Source organism: Callorhinchus milii, unplaced genomic scaffold, assembly GCF_018977255.1.
Source record: "Callorhinchus milii isolate IMCB2004 unplaced genomic scaffold, IMCB_Cmil_1.0 Scaffold29, whole genome shotgun sequence".
NCBI lineage: Eukaryota > Metazoa > Chordata > Chondrichthyes > Chimaeriformes > Callorhinchidae > Callorhinchus > Callorhinchus milii.
This window is the reverse complement of record NW_024704770.1, coordinates 334,113-356,932: the sequence shown is the minus strand read 5'-3', so window position 1 is coordinate 356,932 and position 22,820 is coordinate 334,113. Positions and strand designations below refer to the sequence as shown.

Below are 22,820 nucleotides of genomic sequence, written 5' to 3'. Positions count from 1 at the left end.
AGCCTATAGAGACTAAGCTGATGCTCCAGTGCAGTGCTGGGTGGGGGGGAAACGCTGCATTGTCAGAGGTGCCGTCCTTCAGGTGAGATGTTAAACCGAGCTCCTGTCTGTGCCCTGGTCAGGTGGAAGCTAAGGATCCCACAGCGTTGTTGGAAAAGAAAGGGAGATTGTCTCTCTCCCCCAGTGTCCTGGCTGACAATCACCCAAATACAATTGGTCTCCCACTCCATGGCTGTTTGTGGGATGTTGCTTTGCGCAAAACTGTCTGCCGTCTTTCGCTCACATTAATGCAGTCAAGTTACAGCAATTCCTGTGAAGCTCTTTGAGACGTCTCAATGACATGTTGACATGTTTGACCCCGTGCTCCCATCAGTAATGTCTCGTATTCAGAGTAGAATGAGGCTGCTTTAGAAGCTGGAAAGAAAGCAAGCAAAGGGGAGAGAAAAAAACAAAGAAAGAACAAGAAAGAAAGAGCGCGGAATAGAAAAAGAGAGATAGAGGAAATAGATAGAGATAGAAAAAGAAAGCAAGATAGAGGAAGAAGGAAAAAGAGAGAGAGAGAGTGCAAAAAGAGAGGAGAACGATAAACAAACTTGTATTTTTATGAGTTCCCTTTCCTGGGCTTATTTCGGAGCTGTGATCCTTTATCATCAGATGTTTTTATTACAGATATCAATGAGTGTCAGTCCGTCCCGTGTGGATCCAACGCAACTTGTCACAACACAAAGGGAGGTTTCCGGTGTGAATGTGACAAAGGGTTTGTCTCCAACACTGGAACACCTTCTTTCAACACCACAATGAATTACTGTAAAGGTGAAGACTTGACTGTCCCTCTCAGACAATCCCTCAGCGATGGCACTGCGCTTCTGTTTGGCTTTGATCTTCCTTGACATCTGCTGTCGTTGCTCCATATCTGTCCCGTCCATGGAAATGGGCAACACATTGTTTGTGCCAGTGTTTGCTCCTCCAACAAACCATCCACCCATATCCCCATTCCCTGCTCCTTCTTCATGTCCTGCAGTCGCCTTCCTCGGCATGTGCCCGGCTCGTATCCCTGTGGAGACCATTGCATGTACTGTTTGTGCTCTGGGAGCTACACTGTGTGAGGGGCAGTGTATAAATGCACGTTGTTGTTGTTTGGCTTTGAGTGTGGCTATCGAAAGCTTTATCGCAATGTATGTCTGAGGGTGCGTCTTTGACCCTTGGTTTCTTAAGAATAAGATGAAATCATTCTTGTTGCAACAATGCACTGTACACTGACTGCCGTCCTTTGGATGAAACTTTAATCCGAGGTCTCGTCTGTCTGTTCAGGTGGATGTCAAAGATCCCACGGCGCTATTCGAAAAGAGAAGGAAGTTTCTCTCTCCCAGTGTCCTGGCCGACGATCCCCCAGACACAATTAGTCACTAATAATAATAATAATAATCCTTGCATTTGATATAGCGCTTTTCACGTCGGGAGGACGTCCCAAAGCGCTTCATAGAATATACTGTAAAGTGAATTGACTGTATATTTGTGGGCGAACGCGGCAGCCAATTGCACACAGCAATGTCCCACAAACAGTCGTAGATTCAAAATGACCAATTTATTATTTTTTTTGTTTGTTTTTTGGAGGGATTATTATTAGGCTCTGTGTGGAGTAAGGAAACTTGCCCGAGGTTTGGCCCTCTGCCTGGGATTGAACTCAGGTCTCTCACTTGCAAAGCGAGTGCTCTCACCACTGAGCTACAGGACTCCACAACTCCATGGCTCTTTGTGTGACATGACTGTGTGCAAAATTGGCTGCTGTCTTTTCTCACAAAACACAGTCACTGCACTTTACAGCGAATCCTCAAAATGCACGGATTAATATTATTATTAAGAAGAAGAATTCATAATACAAAGCCGACCCCCAGGTGTGCATTTCCCTCTCAACACTAGGCTCCATGGACCGATCACCCCGATCCTCACCAGGCTTCACTGGCTCCCCATCCCCCAGAGGATCGAGTTCAAGATCCTTGTCCTCACCTTTAAAGCCATCCACGGCATTGCTCTGCTCCACCTCTGTGACCTCCGAGAACCATACCAAACTGTCCACTCCCTCTGCTCAGCGGCCACTGGCCTGCTCCACGTCCCCGCCATGCCCACGCCACCATTAACGGTCAGGCCTTCAGCCTTTTTGCCCCCACCCTCTGGAACTCCATCCCAAGCCCCTCATCCACGCTCCCTCCTATGACTCCTTTCAAGGCCCATTTCAAGACCCTCCCCTTCGACCTTGGCTTTGATCAGCCTTCCATCTTCACCCCCTTGACACCAACTTGCAGGTCAGATCCAAATCCTTGACTGCCCAGCCCCTTGGGACATCCCCCCCCAAGAAATGCAACGTATCAATGCAATTTGTTGTTGTTGCTGTTCAACAATGTTGAGAGAATCTGGAGGCCTTTTAGGCTTAAAAGAAGATGTCTTAGAGTTGGCCATGTAGAGATGTACAAGAATTTTCATGGGATGGCATGGCCTGGACGCTGGACTCATTGAAGAAACCTCTTGATGCTGTTAATGGGTGGATGGTTGGACGGATGTTGTCGAGGTGATGAGATCAGATGGACTGCAGGGACTTCTTCATCCAAATCCATCTTGTATCTTATGTGCGTGGTCAAAGAGGAAGTCATTGAGACAGACCATAAATTATATGAGGGAGGGAGGTAGTCAGTTGAAATCCAGGGTGGAGATAGTGTGGGTCAAAGAACCATACAATTACCAAACTTATAGTCCATGCTAAACGCATCTTTTGATCTTATCACAGAAAGTCCACAGTCCCTGAAACTGTGGCTGTTTTTACACAAACAACAATTACTTGGATTTTCTTATTACAGATCGCGACGAGTGTGAAAGCAGCCCATGTGGCTCCAACGAAACTTGTCACAATACGGAGGGAAGTTTCCACTGCACGTTTGATCCAGGTTCTGCCTCCCGCAACAACACAACAAATCACTCTGAAGGTAAAATTGCCCTCTAGTCAATCTCAGAGCGATGGCGCTGTACTCCTGTTGGAATTCTGCTCCCATCCTTTGGTATTCCACCTCACAGTCCCTTCGCGTCACTCCATCCCCTGTCTCCTTTAAGGAACGACTTAAGACCTTCCTCTTTGACAGCGCATTCAGTCACCCTCTTAACCTTACCTTCCCTGCCTTCCATCCCTCCTAATCCCAAACCCCAGCTCAGACACAAATCCCTGACTGACAATGCCTTGTGACGTCCTCCTGATGTGAAAGGCGCTGTGTAAATGTAATTTGTTGCTTCGTTGTAATCAATCCCAGAGCAATGGCGCTGTACTTCTGCTTCTGGTTGTTCAGTTTGAAATCAAATCCTTTCGAAGCCGGGAAGCCAGTGGAGCCTGGTGAGGATTGGGGTAATTGAGGTGGGGAGCTTGGTATGGGTGAGGATAAGGTGGGTCGCAGATTGGAGTCTTTGAAGTTTCTTTCCTGATTGGAAATGCAATCATACCGCCTCTCGGCCTCCCTAACGTGTTCAGTTTATCTAATCACTTAATAATATCACATCATAGCACAGATTTACATTTACGCAGTGTCTTTCATGTCAGGAAGCCACCCCCACTCAGCTAACTTGGATCTTGGGTACTGAGGGCCAAGAGATGGAGAGAGAGACTGAGTGATGAGCAAGAAAGAGAGAGACAAGGAATAGAGAGAGAGAGAGAGAGAGAGGGGGGAGAGAGTGTAAAGGATGAGAAATGGAGATAGATATAGATGAAGGAGAGACTGAGGAATAAGAGATGAAGAGAGAGAGAAAGACGGAGAGTGAGAGAGCAAGAGAGAACACATTGAGGTATAAGAGAGAGAGAGAGAGAGAGCTGACCAGAGATAGAGGGAAAGATACACTGAGAGACAGGAGATAGAGAGACACTTGTAAAATGCCCAGAGATTGTGTTGAAGAATAATATCACCACTCTTCGCTCGGAGCTCTGATCGGTCCTCATTGCGACCACCCCACCATCCACATCCATCCTCATTGTACGTGGAGCTGTCTGACTTGGGTTTATTATATTACAGACGGATCTGGCTGCTCATCCAAGAATGAAACTAAATACCCTTCAATAAACGTAAGTCACCCACATCCTTCTTTCCTTTGATGTAATGCGTCGATGTATAACCAATGGAACTCACTGCAAACAAGCCTTGGTTGAAGCAGAAAGCATCAGCATGTTTAAGAGGAAACTTTATATCACAACAGGACTTGTAATATTAATTCTTTCATTTAATATAGTGCCTTGTGAACCCCACCATCCTCACCCAGATCTACTGACTCCCGAGGACAGAGTTCAAAATCCTCGTCCTCGCCTTCAAAGCCTTGCTCCTCCCTACTTCTATGACCTGCTGACTCCATACCAACCCTTCCGCTTCCTCTGCTCAGTGGGCTCCGGCCTGTTCCACACCCCCCGCCTGCCCACCCCTACCGTTGGCGGTTGGGCCTTCAGCTTCTTTACCCCCCCCACCACCCTTTGGAACTCCATTCCACTTTGCCTCTCTCCCTTCCTTGCCCCCTTCAAGGCCCATCTCAATACCTTCTTCTTTGACCGTGCCTTCGGTCACCCTCTCACCCCCACCTTCCCTGCCCTCCGTCCCTCCTGATCCCAACCACCAGCTCGCCTCCATATCCTGACATGAAAGGCTCTGCGTAAATGTAATTTGTTGTTGTTTATTGTTGTTGTCACATTGTCGAGACATCTCAAAGTGCTTCACAGAATTGTTACTGTGAAGTGTAGTGACTGTGCATTTGCAGGTAAGATTGATGCATAGACGAAAGGAGAAGGGAATCAAGGAGGGGTGAGCGGTGGGAGAAGGAGAATGTATGGAGTGTAAACTCTGGCATGGACTAGACGGGCCAAATGGCCTATTTCCACACTGTAAAGCTTCCCTGTAATTCCTGATCTACAGTTGGTTACACGTTCCTTGTATTATAATTGATAACTCTCCCAATTTGATGTATCAAAACAGTAGAACAACAACGACAACAAAATGACATGTGTATAATGCCTTTCATGTCGGGAGGACATCCCAAGGCACTGGACGGTCAGAGTTTCAGACACAAGCTGGGCGTCAGGATTAATAAATAATAATAATAATCCTTGCATTTGATATAGCGCTTTTCACGTCGGGAGGACGTCCCAAAGCGCTTCACAGAACACACTGTAAAGTGAATTGACTGTATATTTGTGGGCGAACGCGGCAGCCAATTTCGCACAGCAATGTCCCACAAACAGTCGTAGATTGAAAATGATCAATTTATTATTGTTTTTGGTTTTGGAGGGATTATTATTAGGCTCTGTGTGGAGTAAGGAAACTTGCCCAAGGTTTCGCCCTGACCTGCCTGGAATTGAACTCAGGTCTCTCGCTTGCAAAGCGAGTGCTCTACCACTGAGCTACAGGACTCCACACTCTACAGGATTGGGGAGGTTTAGAGCGGGGGGGGTGATCAAAAGCACGATCGAAGAGGAGGGTCTCGAGATGGAGGCAATGGAGGTGGAGGGACTGTGTAATGGAATTCCAGAGGGTGGGGGCAGAGTTCCAGCGGATAGGGGCAGACAGGACATAGGTTTAGAGTTGCAAAGAGGCAATTTCAGGACAGGCACCAGGAAGTTTTTCTTTACCCAGAGGATAATTAACAAACTAAAAGCTATCTCATCAAACTAACAGAAAAGGCTTTCATTAACGCAAGAAAAAGTGGAAATCCAATGGACTGGGAGAGCTATAAATAACAACGAAGAGATGCAAAGAAAATAATAAGAGGTGGACAAAAAACTTGTAAGGAATATCAAGGACAATGGTAAAAAATTTCATAATATATTAAGAGAAAGAGAGTTGTAAAGGGGAATGTGGGCTGATAAAGACAGATGTAGGTGAGACTATAATGGACAACAGACTTGTTGAATAAATACTTTACTTCTGTTTTCACAGTAGAGGAAGAGGATAAAATACCAGCAGCACAAGGGAACCTAATAATAAGCCAAAGAGAAGTACTAAGTGGATTTATTATAAAATAATGGGACGAAAGATAGACACATCTCCAGGACCTGGTAGATTCCACCCCAGGGTATTAAATGGGGAGGGGATTGCATTGCAGATGCATTTGTCGTAATTTTCCAAAGCTCTCTATATTCGGGCATTGTGCCCTGGGATTGGAAAATTGTAAATGTCATTCCATTATTTAAGAAGGGAGTGAGGGAGAAACCAGGTAACACTGGAATGTCTCATCAGGGATGGAGTGACTGAGAACTTGGACAAGTACGAGCAACAACGACAACTTGCATTTCTTTAGTGCCCTTCATGTGGGGTAGAATCTCAGAGCACTTCAACAAATCAAACATGGATTTGTGAAGGGTAGGTCATGTCTGACAAATCTAATTACATTTTTTGAAGAGGTACAGAACAGGGTTGAAGGACTGAATGGCCTACTCCTGTTCCTATGTTTCTATGTGCTATTATGACCGGAACAGGGTGGCCAGTAAGTGGGGTTGAGGCCAGGATACTGGGACTCGTTTAAAAAGCAGCTGGATGCTGTGATGGGGGGGTGTTGTGGGGGCGGTGAGATCAGGTGGGCCGAAGGGACTTCTTCTTATGGATTGATCTTGTGTCCGAAGTCAAAGGGATAGAAAAACTGTGATATTACAGAGCAGAAGGTCTCAAGGCAATGAGTGTTAAGAAATTTGGGTCTGTAGGGTTCACAGCATGTAATACATGTGGAAACCCGTCACTGTGCTTAAGATATTCAAACCAGCCTGAGACTTCCACGTATGCCACCTGCACACTCCTGCGTGCCACCTACACGTGTCTCTGTGCCAACAGGAGATCAACTTTGCTGGTCAAATGGAAAACATAAATAACTGTAAGGACCACACAGACTGTCACCAGCAGATCTCGAAGCTGCTGCAAGACGTCAAGAAGCATGTCCTGATGCTCGCGCGCACCTTAGGTCATGAGGAGAAACAGAATTTCTCCTCCAGCCTGTTTGGTAAGTATTAATAATAATAATCCTTACATTTGATATCGCGCCTTATCATGCGGTTGGGACGTCTCAAGGCGCTTCACAGGATATACTGTAAAGTGAATTGACTGTGCACTTTCTGCCCCCGCCCTTTGGAACTTCATCCCACAGTCCCTCCGCCTCACTCCCTCCCTCGCCTCCTTCATGGCCTCAAGACCCTTCTCTTCGACCTCACTTTCAGTCACCTTCCTACCCCAATCCTCCTTGCCCTACACCCCTCCTGATCCCAACCACCAGCTCAGGTCCAAATCACTGACTGTCCAGCGCCTTGAGATGTCCTCCCGATGTGAAAGGGGGTGTGTAAACGTCATTGGTTGTATACAGCTCACTGTATCAATGCTCTGTGTTGTTGCTGCTGTTGGAGCCCCCACGGTGGGACTTTCAGCTCACGCAGTCCAAGCCTGGGTTCCCAAGCAGTGTTGGGGGTGGGTTTGTTTGCCGGAGATGCTGCCCTCCAGATGAGACACTGAACGTGGGTCCAGTTATTGCCCTCCGACCATCCGATATTCCTATCACTATTCTCGGGAGCAGGGACAATCAGTCAGTCAGCCGGAAGTGACTCTCTTGTCTGTCTGTCTCTATGTCTGTCTCTATGTCTGTCTGTCTCTATGTCTGTCTGTCTCTATGTCTGTCTCTATGTCTGGTTGTCTGGCGGTCTCTATGTCTGTCTATGTGTCTGTCATTGTGTCTGTCTCTATGTCTGCTTGTCTGTCTGTGTCTCTGTCTGACTCTGTCTGACTGTTCTGTCTGTGTCTATATCTGTTGCTGTCTGTCTGGCTGTCTGATCGTCTCTCTGTCTGTGTCTCCGTCACAGAGGTGGAAATGCAAACAATCCACAACAACAAAATCCCAGAGGAGAAAAACACGAGGCTATCCGCCGGGGGGAACAGCCTGGATATTTCCTGGAAAAGCGTGACAAGAAACGAAAGTTTTGGTCAGTCTGTTCGACGGCTCCCAATGTTTTGTATCTCTGTGGCTGCGTTTCACAGCTGTTTACAGGATATAACCCACAGAGTTTCACTGTGGCTGTGCACAGAGACTAATACTATCATTATACACTACTATACATACTCAGGTACATACACACTCACATAAACACACACACACGCACATACACATTTGCCACATTTCGCCCACAAATATACAGTCAATTCACTTTACAGTGTATTCTGTGAAGCGCTTTGAGACGTCTCGAGGACATGAAAAGCGTTACAATAAATGAAAGGATTATTATTATACCCCTCCCCCCCCCACACACACACATACTCACACACTCACACGCTCGCACGCACACACACACATACACTGCACACACATACACAGACTGATGCTATCTTTAGACTCTGGTGCACCTCCACACACACTCACACGTATACCCAGACATTTTACTTGGATACTTACACAGATATACACTGGCATGCTGACACAGGAACAAGGTGGCCAGGTAAGGAGGGTTGAGGCCAGGAGGCCACTGCTCGATGCAGTGATAAGGGTTCTAAGGGCGAGCATTGGGGAGGAATAAGATCAGATGGGTCGAAGGGTCTTCAGACTGTGATACAATCTCCGGGGGTTCTAGAGGTGAATTAGCAGTTGTAAAGTCTCCAGTTCTGTTGACGTTGACGGTTCAATGTGTGGTTTTTGCAGATTCTGCCTCCGTCGCCCTCATCTCCTACAAGAACCTGGACTCTATCATCAACGGCAGCTTCCACAATAACCAGACCGACCCTGCGGATGTGGTCTCGGATATCGTCACCCTGGCAATCAGCAACAACCAGAGCAATGAGCTGCTGGAGCCAGTCACACTCACTTTGCGAAACAGACAACAGGTCTGTACACTGACATCTGCCTGGAAAACACTGGGTGATGTCCTGGTATCGTAAGGGGAGAAAACCCAGTGCGTAATGTACTAATATCACAAAGGAGTGAAACGCAGTGTGCGATGTGCTATTATTAAGTGCCAGTCTCACTCACTTGGTAGTGGTCTCGCCTCAAGACCAGAAGGTTAACTGCAGGGGTGTGGATCGCGGAAAGGGCAGGTAAACAGGACTGAAAGGATTCTTCTTTTAAAAGAAGCAGCACTGACACGATGAGCCAAATGGCCTCCTTTCTGTGCTGTCGGTTGCTGAAGTGGTGGCTTCAAGCCTCCACATCAGGACTTTACAAAGATTTACAAAGAACGTACAGCAGTGAAATAGACCGCTCGGCCCAACCAGTCCCCGCCGATGTTTATACTCCCCAGAAACCTACCGTCGCTTGTCACTCCTTCCCACACCTTCTACTTCCTCATGTGCAGGTCTGGCTTCCTCTTGATTACTTCCACCACCACTTCAGGCAGCGAGTTCCACAACCTCACTGCCCTCTGCAGGAAGTAGTTCCTCCTAAATTCTCCTTTAGATCCTCTATACTTGTGTCCCCTGGTTATAGATTCCCCAACCAGTGGGACAGCCTATTGATGCTTACAGCACCTCTGACATTGCAGCCCCCGTCCAGCACTGCATTGGAGTGTCAGCCAAATATGTAGTGTGTCATCCTGGCACAGCCAGGAGCTCGTGTGTTCAGGTCTGACTCACCTACTCTAAGCTGACGCTCCAATGCAGTGCTGGGGAAGGTGTTGCATTGTCTGAGGTGACGTCCTTCGAATGAGAGGTTAAACCGAGCTCCCGTCTGCGCTGTTCAAAATGAGCAGAGAATTTCTCTCTCTCGGGGTCCCGGCTGACAATCCCCGAGATAAACATCAGTACTGATTCTGTGAGTGTTTGTGGGATACTGCTATGCGCATACGCTGTCACGGTTCACCCATAAAATACACAGTCACTACACTTTACAGTATATCCTACAAAGATCGTTGAGGCATCTCGACGACATGATCAGGCACTTTATCAAGTGCAAGGATTATCATTATGTGGGGGCTTGAACCCACAACCTTCTGACTCGGAGGAGAGACCGTTGCTGAGTCAGCCAGACTGACACGCCATCTTTTGTTTATTTTTAGAACGTGAACAAAAGCCAACTGCAGTGCGTGAGCTGGGACCTGAAGGAGGGAATCTGGTCAACTAATGGCTGCGTCGTGCTGCGGGCCAACAAGACGCACATCGAGTGCAGCAGCAGACGAGTGGCCAGCTTCGCTGTCCTCATGGCTTTCCACGACTTGAAGGTGGGTCCCGGGCAGTGCTGCCTCTCAGTCAGAAGATTGTGGGTTCTCTCTCTCTCTCTCTCTCACTCTCTCTCTCTCTCACTGGACGTATCTTGTTTACCTATTCCGAGGAGTGTTAGGCTCAGGTTGGCGAGAGCCAAGGCTTGGGGAAGCCAGAGTGTGCGTTGGGGGTAGCTGCTGGAGTCTAACCAGCTAAAGCCACACAGCTTGGTCATTGAGAGCGCTGTCTGGCCAGCTTTCCCGCTGCTTGTCCAGCTCGGATCATCCCAACCATTAGGGCCTTGGCTTGCAGTGTTAGACTGTCAGCCTGGACTGTCAGGCAGATGTGGAGTTTGAACCATTTTCCACAAACCACTCTTGTTATAACAGTTAACAATCCTTGCATTTAATGCAGCCCCCTTCACGTCGGGAGGACGTCTCAAAGCGAGTTTCCTGTGGAGTGGAGTGACTGTGTGTTTGTAGGCCGAACGCGGCAGCCAATTTGCGCGCAGCGACATCCTGCAAACAGCCGTGGAGTGAGTGACTGATCACAACTGGGTTTGTGTGTCCAAAAGGACCATGTTCACAGCCTCAATGTCATCACCTTGGTGGGAATCATCGTCTCCCTGATCTGCCTCGCCATCGCCCTCTTCACCTTCATCTTCTGCCGCTCCATCAAGGGCGTGCGGACTACCATCCACACCCACCTGTGCCTCAGCCTGTTCCTGGCAGAGCTGCTGTTCCTTGTGGGCATCTCACGGACAGAGAACCAGGTGAGAGAACAACAGAGCATGGCTTACTATCACTCACCTCACACACTGTACAGTCAGTCACCTAATGACAAGAACAAATGACATTTATACAGCGCCTTTCACATCGGGAGGACATCCGTCCCAAGGCGCTGGACAGTCAGGGACTTTGGACCTGAGCTGGGGTTTGGATCAGGAGGGGTGGAGCGCAGGAAGGGTAGGGTTAGGTGGGCGACTGAAGGCGTCGGCGAAGAGGAAGGTATTGAGAGGCGCCTTGAAGGAGGGAAGGGAGGGATGACATAACACAGAGACCAGAGACTGGTGACATTCAGTCACCTAACACCACCACCACCACAACAACAACAACAACATCAACGTGCACTTACATAGTGGATTTCACGTGGGCCCTCATCTCGGAGCGCTTAACACAGCGCTATCGAACCATAGAGCTCGCAAAGACCCTCAGTAACGTTGTTTTCTAGGAGGGTTTCACAAAACATTCAAAAATTGAAATGGCCATCTAAAATAATACTCGTCTGAGTAATAATAATCCTTGCATTTGATACAGCGCTTTTTCACGTCTCCTGGACGTCACAAAGCGCTTCACAGAATGTCCTGTAAAGTGAATCGACTGTATATTTGTGGGCACAGCACAGCAGCCAATTGCACACAGCAGCGTCCTAAACAGTCATGGGTTGGGTGACCAAATTATCCTTTTTTTAAAACGATTTTGAGGGATTATTATTCCCGGAAAAGCAATCCGCCAATCGACTTAACAACCGGGTTCCTACTTACTGCTCGGTAAGCAGAGATGTGTGGAGTAAGGAGACTTGCCCAATGTGTTTCCCTGCCCGGGAACAGAACCCAGGTCTCCTGCTAGCGTGGCAACTGCTCTAACCACTGAGCTACAGGACTCCATGATAATAATCAAACAAAACAAATATACTCACTTAATACCTGTTTTTGAGTGACTATATAATGACGTCAATTGGTAAGACACGCAAATCCCAGGAACTGTTTTCCATGTATTTACATGAGGGTAACTTCCCCCCTCGTATCTCCTTCGCATGGAAATGGATCTGTTATACATGAGCAAGTTTACCAGCTTGATGACAGTTGCATTTGAAAATCAATGGATTATTGCGTAATTGCTGTGAGTTTGAACTGAATGTGGAATATTCCTACAGGCCCAGTGTTTCCAATGTACTCAGACACACGTAGGTGATGTCTATGTTGTGGTGATTCCACTTCACAACACTTTGCTTTGATTCACGTCATAGGATACTCACGCACACGTGTGGCTCAATCTGAATCTGGATTCGACACGGACCCAACAACCTGAGACTGAGCTTGTGACCCTATCTCCCCCGCCATGCTCGCTCGGCTCCACTGGCTCCCCGTCCCCCAGAAGATAGCCTTCAACATCCTCATCCCCGTCTTCAAGGCCCACCCCAGCCTTGCTAGTACCACTGTAACCTGCTGATTCTGTCGTACAGACCTGTCCGCTCCCTCCGCTCAGCGGGCTCCGGCCTGTTCCACATCCCCCGCCCGGCACTTTGGGACATCCTCCCGACATAAAAGGAGCTGTGTAAATGCAATGTGTCGTTGTTGTTGTTTACAATCACCCACGTCACACAGAGAGACTGGTTACAGGGGCTAAAAATGTCCCCCTTGTCCTGTTCCAGCGACTGGCAGTGACAGCTCAGCACCTCACACTGCAGTGCTGCTTGTGTCTCGCAGGTTATGTGCTTTGTTATTGCTGGCACGTTGCACTACCTGTTATTGGTGTGCTTCTCCTGGATGCTGCTGGAGGGAGTGCAACTGTACGTCATGGTGGTGCAGGTCTTCCACACAAAGAGCCTGCGGCCACGATACATGGTCATCTTCGGCTACGGGCTCCCCCTGCTCATCGTCGGGATCTCCGTAGCCATCTCCGAGGGATACGTGGCCGAGAACTAGTGAGTCCTATAAGATAATGAGATCATCACAAGATAATATTTATAAAGCAATTATTCTATAATAATAATCCTTACATCTGGTAATGCTCCTTTCACGTCTCAAAGCTCTTCACAGTGCGCACTAGTTTTATTTGGGGGGACTGTCGGCCAGGAAAACCGAGAGAGAGAGAAACTCCCTTTTTTTCCAACAGCGCTACAGGATCTTTAACGTTCACCTGAACAGGCAGCCAGTGGGTGGGGATGCTTTTAACATCTTCGACTGAAAGACGGCACTCCAACAATGCACCGAAGCATAGTCACTCGACTGTACATCCTGTGAAGCACTTTAGATGTTCCTCCTGTCGTGAAAGCTGCTTTTATCGAATGCAAGGATTTTTTCGGGTGTCAGCCGAGTGTCTGACACACGCGGAAACCCATGACCGTTGCTTAATAATAATAATAATAATCCTTGCATTTGATATAGCGCTTTTCACGTCGGGAGGACGTCCCAAAGCGCTTCAAAAGAGTCTCCAAACCAAACTGATAATTCCCTGCATCCCACCTACACCTGGAAATCCCAGAGATAGATTGTTGGAATGGGATGCGCTCTCTCTCTCTCTCTCTCTCTCTCTCCCTGCTTACCTAAATCTGGAGAGTATTAGGCGCAGTTGGCAAGAGCTAAGGCTTGCAAGAATTATTGTTATTCTATGGATGGATGAAAACAAGACTGAAGATTAGGAGAAATTTTTTTCACACCCAGAATGGATTGGATATGGAACACCCGTCTAGGAGCAGTGGTTGAGGCAGATTCCGTATTAAGACAAGAGTATGGGGGTGGGGGGGGGAACTGGTTAAATGGTGGTTAAATGGGACTGAAAGAATTGCTCTTCTTGGCCTTCTTCTGTGCTGTCAATTTCTGTAATAATAATAATAATATTTTTTGCATTTGATATAAAGCGCCTTATGGTTCTATGCTTCTAAAGCTAAGAGCATGGAGAATTGCAGGACCTGGAGCAGGAAACCTAGCGGACTGTCTCTTCCATCACACAATAGATAAGATAACAAGTCTTTTGACTGTGACCTTTCTCTCTCCTAGTTGTTGGCTGGATTTCAAGTCAGGGTGGCTGTGGGCTTTCGTGGCACCTGTGTGCGTAATTATTTTGGTAAGTTTACTTGTAAAGGATGCTTGAACACACTTAAGCAGTATTCCAGGGCACTGCTGATGACAGCACAGCCACTTGCATTTACATGTGGGGTAGCATCTCGGAGCGCTGAACAGTGGAAGAGTAGGCATATCTGAATATGGGCAAAGAGGGGGTCAGGTGGAGGGATTGAGGTAGAGAGATCCAGAGGCTTGGGGTGTAATGGCTGAAAGCACGGCTGGGGATGGTGGAGTGGAGGGGTCAAAGGACTCCTTCAACCTTATAATAAAAATCCTTCAGCCACCGTCCTCTCCCCCCACCAAAAAAAAATCCGGAACTCCCTCCCTCTGTCTTGCGCCCTCTTTATCTAACTTTAGATAGCTCCCACTTTAAGACCTACCTTTTCGACCAAGCCCCCTTCTCCCTCGCTCGGTGTCTGACTCTGTCACTGTGAAGCTCACAGATGTCACCCTGTTTCATCCAACTGATCTTGTGATCTTCTGGTTATTATTAAGCTCTGAGTAATAGTAGGCTCTTTGCCACCCAATAGTGTCCTCAACCAATGTCCACCCTTATCACGTCGCAAAGCACTTCACAGAATATACTGTAAAGTGAATTGACTGTGTATTTTGTGAATGAAACCCAGCAGCCAATTGCCCACAAATAGTCATTTTTGTTTTTTTTAAAGGGATCATTACCCCCAGAAAGCAATCCACCAATCAACTAACAACCGGGTTCCTAAGTACTGCTCGGTAAACAGAGGGGTGTGGAGTTGGGAAACTTGCCTAAGGTTTTGCCCTGTCCGGGAGTTGAACCCAAGTCCTCTCATTTGCGAGGCGAGTGCTCTAACCACTAAGCTGCAGGGATCCACATTTGGTTGTTGATGTGAAGCCTTTTATTGACCTATTTTCTCCCTTTTGGACAGATTAATGCGACAATCTTTGTCATCATGGTGTACAAGCTGGCGAAGAAGTTTTCAACTCTTAACCCAGACATGGAAAATTTAAGGAAAGTCAGGTAAGTGATGGCTGCCCGGTCCCTTCAGTGGATGGAGTTCCAAGTCCTCGTTCCCCGCTAAAACCGTACCAACCTGGTCACTCACTTCACTCAACGACAATAACAATAACTTGCATTTATATAGCACCCTTCATGCCGGATGGCATCTCGAAGCGCTTGTTCAAATCCGTCACAAGGTCCCTCGCTTTGACGGCACATTTGGTCATCTTCCCCCCACCACTCCCCCAACCCCAACCCCCTGTGCTCCCACCCCCAGATAGGATTGCTAAGCACCCTGGGATGTCCTCCTGACATGAAATGCGCTGTGTCACCTGTACTGAAACCCATCATCTTATTAAATGGATTACGTAAACTAGGCACGTTTACCCTGGAAACGAGAAGGTTGAGAGGTGATAGGATTAATAATAATAATCCTTGCATTTGATATAGCGCTTTTCACATCGGGAGGATGTCCCAAAGCGCTTCACAGAACACACTGTAAAGTGAATTGACTGTATATTTGTGGGCGAACGCGGCAGCCAATTGCGCACAGCAATGTCCACAAACAGTCGTGGATTTAAAATGACCAATTTATTATTTTTTTTGTTTGTTTTTTGGAGGGATTATTATTAGGCTCTGTGTGGAGTAAGGAAACTTGCCCAAGGTTTCGCCCTCTGCCTGGGATTGAACTCAGTCTCTCACTTGCAAAGCGAGTGCTCTAACCACTGAGCTACAATTGCGGTCTTTAGGTTTCTAAAGGGCCTGGACAATGTAGACCATGATAAGCTGTTCTACCTTACACTGAACAGTAGAACCAGAGGACACGCCCTGCGATTGAAGTGGGGGTAAATTCAAAACAAATCTTGGAAACACAACTCCAGTGAACGAGCAGTAAACCGGCTCACTCGGGAGATGGTGGAAGCAGAAAGTGTCGATTTTTTTTTTTAAAAAACGAAATTCGATCGAGTTCTGTTAGGAAATAATATTTTGGAATACCACCAACAACAGCAACAAATGATATTTACATGGGGTTCGCGTTGGGAAGATGTCCTCCCAACGCTGGACAGTTAGGGATCTGGACCCAAGCTGGGGGTTGGGATCAGGAGGAATGGAGTGCAGGGAGGGTTGGGGAAGGAGGGTGACCGACCCAATATAAAGTTTGGGACATGACACGGTGGAAGGCGAACTGGATGGATCTTAGCTTTCATTCGTCCAGCAATTCTATGAGGGACTTTAGTTATGTGGAGAGACTAGAGAAGCTGGGATTGTTCCCATTAGAGCAGAGAAGGTTAAGGGGAGGTTTAATAAAGGTGTTCAAAATTATGAGGGATTTTGATAGAGCGGACAGAGAGAAGCTGTTTCCACTGGGTGGGTCGGTGGGTTAGTAACCAGGGCACAACGATTTAACACGCAAAAGAACCAGAGGGAAGACGAGGAGAATTTTTTTTTACACACCGAGAGTTGTCACGGTCTGGAAAGCACTGCCTGATAGGGTGGTGGAAGCAGATTCAATAACTACTTTCAAAAGAGAATTAGATGTGCACTTGAAAAGGAAACAATTGGACAGCTCTTCCAAAGAGGCACGATGGCCCGAATAATAATACTATAATACAATAATAACAATCCTTGCATTTGATATAGCGCTTTTCACGTCTTCTCGACGTCTCAAAGCGCTTCGCAGAATATACTGTAAAGTGAATTGACCCTATATTTGTGGGCGAAACGCAGCAGCCAATTACGCACAGCGGCGTCCCACAAACAGTCGTGGATTGAAATGACCGATTTATTTTTGTTTTTGGAGGGATTACTATCAGGGGTGTGGAGTCAGGAAACTTGCCCAAGGTTTCGCCCTGTCTGGGATTGAACCCAGGTGTCTCGCTTGGAAGGCGAGTGGTCTAACCACTGAGCTACAGGACTCCACGTGGCCTCCTTCTGTGCTGTAATATTCCATGATTCTGACGTTCTCGTTTTCCTTCTGCTCAGAATGTTCACCTTCACGGCCATCGCTCAGCTGTGTCTCCTCGGCTGTACCTGGCTAATCGGGGTGTTCCATTTCCAGGATGACACCATTGTGATGACGTATATCTTCACCATCATCAACAGCGGCCAGGGGGTCTTCATCTTCATCCTGCACTGTCTCTTCAACAAGCAGGTGCTGCTCATCACTCCCCCTCCTCAGCCCCCTCACCCCCATCTCTCATCACAATCCCACTTCCAACACCAGCCCCACTTCCAACCCCACAACAACCCCACTCCCAATCCCATACCCAGCCCCACTCCCACTTCTCACTTCCTCCCCCACAACCATTCCCGAAAAGGAAATGACGGATAAGAAGGAGGGAGGCAGGGTGTGATCTTAACTCAATCCTCATGTGGGCTTCAACCCACAACCTTGTTAATCCACTCTTACCTCCTCCTTTATCTGCCTCCAACACACAGCTAACACAGGCTGTCGCACAGTCCCTCACCCTCCCACCCCCAGTCACCTCCCCTCCCTCTCCCCGTCGTCTCACCCCTTTCTAACTTTAACTCCCGCTTTAAGACCTACCTCTTCGACCCCATCTATGGTCACCTCACTCTCCCCCCTCTCCCTCACTTGGAGTCTGATCCTGTCACTGTGCAGCGCTGCGTGAAGGGCGCTATATAAATACAAGCTGCTAATATCCTCATCTTCAAGGCCCTCCACTGCCTTTCCCCCCTCCCTACCTCTGAGACCTACTGACTCCATATCAACCTGTCCACTCCCTCCGATCAACAGGCAGTGGCCTGCTCCATGTCCCCCGCCTGGCCCGTTCCCCCATCGGCGGCCAGGCTGTCACTTTCTGCCCCTACCCTATGGAATTCCATCCCACATTCCCTTCGCCTTGCTCCCTCCCTTGCTGCCTCCTTCAAGGCGAGTCTCAAAACCCTTCTCTTCGACCAAGCCTTCGGCCACACTCCTACCCTCCAACCTCCCCGATCCCGACCCCCAGCTCAGGTCTGAATCCCTGACTGTCCAGTGCCTTGAGATGTCCTCCCGATATGAAAGGCGCTATAGAAATGTAATTTTCTATTGTCTTGTACTCACTGACTAAGCCCGTCTGACACTAAAGCAAAGCCTCATCTCCTCTTGTTCTGACAGATAAGAGACGAATACGTCAACTGCTGCACCAATATGTGCCGCCTGACCAAACCCTCTAAATACTCAGAGTTTTCAACCTTTTCCACACAGGTACGTGCTCCTGGTGTCAGCCCATAGTGTCATTTACACTCACACCACCTCTCACTCCTCAACAACGACAACAATAAGATTACATTTGTATAGCGCCTTTCACATCAGGAGGACATCCCAAGGTGCTGGATAGTGTACAGTATTTCAGACCCGAGTTGGGGTCAAGGGGGAAGAAGGGAGGGGAGGGGAAGGGGGGTGGCTGATGGAATGGTCGAAGAGGAGGGTTTTGAGGCAGAACTTGAAGGAGGCTAAGGAGGGGGGGAGGCGGAATGACTGGGGGATGGAATTCCAGAGGTTGGGAGCAGAGTGGCTGAAGGCTCTCTCGCCAATGCCGGGGCGGGTGGGTCGGGGGACGTGGAGCAGCCGGAACCGGCTGAGCGGGGGGGCGGGCGGGTTGGTAGGGGGTTAGGAGGTCGCAGAAGTAGGGTGGGGGCGAGGCCATGGTGGGCTTTGTAGGTGAGGACCAGGATCTTGAACTGGATCCTCTGAAGGTGAGGATGAGGATCTTGAACTCAATCCTCTGGGGGATGGGGAGCCAGTGGAGGCGAGCGAGGGCGAGGGTGGGAGTGAGGGCGAGGGTGGGAGTGATGTGGTCCCGGTGTCTGGTGCGGGACAGTACACGAGCTGCAGAGTTCTTTATGACCTGCAGTGTGGAGGGAGGGCCGGGAAGGCCGGCGAGGAGAGAGTTCCCATAGTCCAGCCTTGAGGTGATAAAGGCGTGGACCGGAGTTTCAGCCGCGTGAGGGGTGAGGTAGTGCCGTAGTCTGGCGGCAATAATGCTATTTCCTGAAAGAAAACTACCTAACCTGTGTTTCTTAGGGAGTCTGTTCCACAGGTTCACTGTTCGCTCACTGAAATAGTGTTTGCATAGATTTGTTCTGAATTCCCCCCCTTCAATCGCAGGCCATGTCCTCTGATTCTACTATTCAGGGCGAATTGAAACAAACTGCCATAATCTATATTGTTTTAACCTTTTAGAATCTTAAAGATAGCCATCACGTCACCTCTCAATCTTCTCTTTTCCAGTGTGAACGTGCCCAATTTACGTAGTCACTCCTCGTAGCCAAGTCCTTTCATTCATGCCCTCCTCTATAACCTCTCAATTTCTCCAATATCTTTTTTTTGTACTGCGGCGACCAGAACTGTACACAGTGCTCTTAAGTGTGGTCTCACCAATGATTTATACGGTGCAGGATTGCCCCACTATTTTGGGTTGCTTTGGTCTTTTGATACATCTCAACCAACATCTCTCCCATTTTCTCTCTCTTGCTCTCTCTTTCCGGTTCATTCCCAGTCTCTCTCGCTATCTCTCTGTCGGTCCCGCGTGGGAGAACTCCAGCTCCCATGACAACCAGAAAAAAAGTGTTGCAGAATGTAAACGTAGATCTCTCTGAATGGTGTATGCTTTCCTCTGTCACTGTGTAGTTGCAGAATACGTGCATATCTCATATTTTGGGGCTTAATTAAAGCATTTTTTTAACATAGCTCATTAATGATAGGAGTCCCCCCAAAAATATGCCCATGACACTGCCAGATGCAAGAGCTTTCCACTGAGGCATCAATCATGTCTCTACATTAATCGGTTATTGGATGATTGTCAGATACACTGACACACAGACAGACAAACATTGTCGTTTTATTAGGAATGATAATAATCCTTGCATTTCATACAGTGCCTTATCGCATCCTTGTGACCTCTCAAAATGCTTCACAGAGTATACTGTAAAGCGAAATAAAAACAGAAGTCTCTGGGAACACTCAGCAGATCAGAGAGCATCTGTGGAGAGAGGAAAGTGAATTAGGGTTTCAGGTCAATGTTTAATTGTATTTTGTGGGCAGAACGCGGCGGCAGCCAATTGTGCACACCAGTGTCCCACAAACAGTCATGAATTTAAATATTAATATTAATAAATATTAATATCATTTCTTAATGATAATTTCTTGTGGCAGGGGTTAAAGAGCACCCAGGAGACGGGAATATGATGGGACGGTCGGAGCAAAGCCTTTGGAGAGGAAAGCTGGAGAGAAGAAGTGGACAGCTCCCTCTACTGAACACATGAACTCTACAAGGCTTTGTGCCAATCTGCTTCGTACTGATCTGTCCATTTGCCTGCTATCTGCCGTAATGGTTCCCCTCCCCACCACCCCTTGCCCCCTGTGTGGCTTTGCCAGATCTTTGTTGTAAATGCAGCACGAGTTCTCTCATCCAGAGTCGCTTCAAACACTCCGTCTGTCCGTCCTCCCGACAACACGGCACATCGCTATCGGCATAGGCTGTAGCTACATCAAGGTCCATCTTGTTCGCCTTCTACCGTTCTGTAATCGCGGGCTACAGTAGGGGAGATGTTGATATAGCTATAGGTTAGGCCTTTTTCCGCTCTAGATCAAAGATATTTCTGAGCTGACCCATGTTAAAAGGGGTTAGCATCAATCGGCTGTTCCCACTGGTTGGGGAGTCCATAACCAGTCAGTAACTAGTATAAGATAGTGACTAGGGGATCTATAAGAGAATTTAGGAGCAACTGCTTCGCGCAGAGAGAAGTGAGATTGTGGAACTCTCTGTCCCAAATGGTGGTTGAATCAGATAGTGTAGATAAAATCAAGAGGAAGCCAGACCTTCATGTGAGGGAAAGGGAATAGAGGGGTGTGGGAGGGAGGGAGGAGCTGGTGAACATTGGAACATACGAATCCCTAGATGAAAAAAGACAAAGATCCATCTTGTTCGCTTTCTACCTTCCTGATAGTCACATGGTACAATAATTAAGATGCTGAGAGCAATTAATTCTTATTTTGTCGAAGACTCATGGGTATAAGCACTGCATGGACTGGTTGGGCTGAGTGGCAGGTTTCCGTGCTGTATGGCCTGCGTAAATCTACACATTCTGCTCCACGCACCATGCGGTAAGCAGCCCTGTGTATTACTCGTACTGCAAAATGGCTGCCAAGTGGTGTGGACGGGGAGGGCTGGACGACTGCAGAAATAAGAGAGAATGTTGTATTTTTATTGTTGCTTTTCCTGCCGAAAACATCCACAAAAGTCTCCACAGTGCAGCGACTGGCAATGTAGTGCCTGTTGTGTTGTGTTGCGTTGACAGCCAATTATCGAAACTCCTCGGACACGATGGGCCAAATGGCCTCCTTCTTAGCTGTTTCTGGGCTGTAACTTTTTTTTTGGAAGCGAACGGAGAGCTTTTACCTGAGGGGATCGTTGGTGAGGTCTTTCTCCTTTTATTCCTTTGTTTTTTTTAAAAAAAGGGGGAGTTTCAAAATCCGTTGTGGATCAAAGGTACTGCTCAGTTTGTGTAATTTCCAGTTATGTAAAAATGTACATGATTGTTTTTAAATGAGGTGCTATTTATATAATGCTGTTCAAATTAGTTTCTATGTGTGTCAGCCTGGCTCAGTGATAGCGCTCTCGCCTCCGAGTCAGAAGGTTGTGGGTTCAAACCCCACATCGGGACTTGGAATCACACAGTCTAAGATGACACTGCAATCCAGCGCTGTTGCACAGTCGGAGGTGCCGTCCTTCAGATGAGATGTCAAACTGGGTTCCCCTTCTGCCTATTCAGGTGGATGTTACATTTCCCGGGGAAAAAAAGGGAATTCCTGTCTCCCGGTGTCCCGGCCAACTGTCCCCCAAATAAAATTGGTCACTCGTTTCACAGCTGTTTGTGAGACGTTGCTGTGCACAATTGCGCTCGCGCCTTTGCCTACAAATCACAGTCACTCCATTACATTGTAAATCTTGCGAAGCACTTTGAGACGTCCTTCAGTTGTGAGAAGGCGTTATACCAAATGCAAGGATTATTATTTGTATTTGTATCAATGTCCATAGTGTTTGGGAATGGGCAATGTCGTGTGCCTGGTTCCTACCCAAGCCCACCCAGCCCACCACACCATCGGTGTTCAGGCCTTCAGCCTCCCTGCCCCCACCCTATGGAACTCCATCCTCCGTTCCCTTCGTGTTGCTCCCTCCCTTGCTTCTTTCAAGATGGGTCTCAAAACCCTCCTCTTCGACCGAGCCTTTGACCATCATCCAACTCTCCCTGACCTTCACCCTCCCCGATCCCGACCCTCAGCTCAGGTCCTAAAATGTCCAAAGCCATGACTGTCCAGCGCCTTGGGACGTCCTCCCAACATGAAAGGCACTTTACAAGTGTAATGTTGTTATTATATTCTATTTGCTGCTTTGATGTGATGTCTAAAACAAATCGCTGGAGGCAATCACAAAAGGCAAGGTGATTTTCTCCAGAGAATCAGAGAAACTCTTTCCCTTCCCTCCCCAAACCCTGGGTTGTCCCACGGAGACCTGAGCTCCAAAGCCCATTCCCCATCAGGTTCGACAAAGTGTGTGCTTCGTTTTAATAATAATCCCTACATCTGGTTCCATGCCTTTCACTTTGGGAGGAAAAGCTTCCCAAAGCATTTCACAAGATACCCTGTAAAGTGCAGTGACTCTGTGTTTTGTCGACGAACTGGCAGTCAATTTGCGAGTGGCAACCTTCCCGCAAACAGCCGTGCAGTGAGTGGCCGATTTTATCTGGGGGATTGTCAGCCGGGACACCAGGGAGAGAGAAACTCGCTGTGTTTTTCGAACAGCGCCGCGGGACTTTT

General features: G+C 47.9%; 1 protein-coding gene across 1 annotated transcript; it reads left to right on the top strand.

Annotated features, from left to right (window-relative positions):
* The first annotated feature begins 562 nt into the window (after nucleotides 1-562).
* On the top strand, nucleotides 563-21,217 carry LOC103190856 (adhesion G protein-coupled receptor E1). Its single transcript, XM_042344691.1, has 14 exons — nucleotides 563-813; nucleotides 2,853-2,978; nucleotides 4,047-4,096; nucleotides 6,840-7,005; nucleotides 7,853-7,972; nucleotides 8,683-8,864; nucleotides 10,031-10,192; nucleotides 10,747-10,944; nucleotides 12,661-12,878; nucleotides 13,954-14,020; nucleotides 14,925-15,016; nucleotides 16,979-17,147; nucleotides 18,117-18,206; nucleotides 20,157-21,217. The coding sequence occupies exons 1-14, from the start codon at nucleotides 798-800 to the stop codon at nucleotides 20,187-20,189; spliced, it is 1,689 nt and encodes a 562-aa protein (XP_042200625.1). The 5' UTR covers nucleotides 563-797; the 3' UTR covers nucleotides 20,190-21,217.
* Nucleotides 21,218-22,820: the final 1,603 nt, after the last annotated feature.

Excerpts from the sequence above, each read along its gene's own strand:
- LOC103190856 (XM_042344691.1), top strand. Across the intron at positions 10,193-10,746 it reads TGGCTTTCCACGACTTGAAG|GACCATGTTCACAGCCTCAA; the intron begins GTGGGTCCCGGG and ends TGTGTCCAAAAG. Across the intron at positions 12,879-13,953 it reads GGATACGTGGCCGAGAACTA|TTGTTGGCTGGATTTCAAGT; the intron begins GTGAGTCCTATA and ends TCTCTCTCCTAG.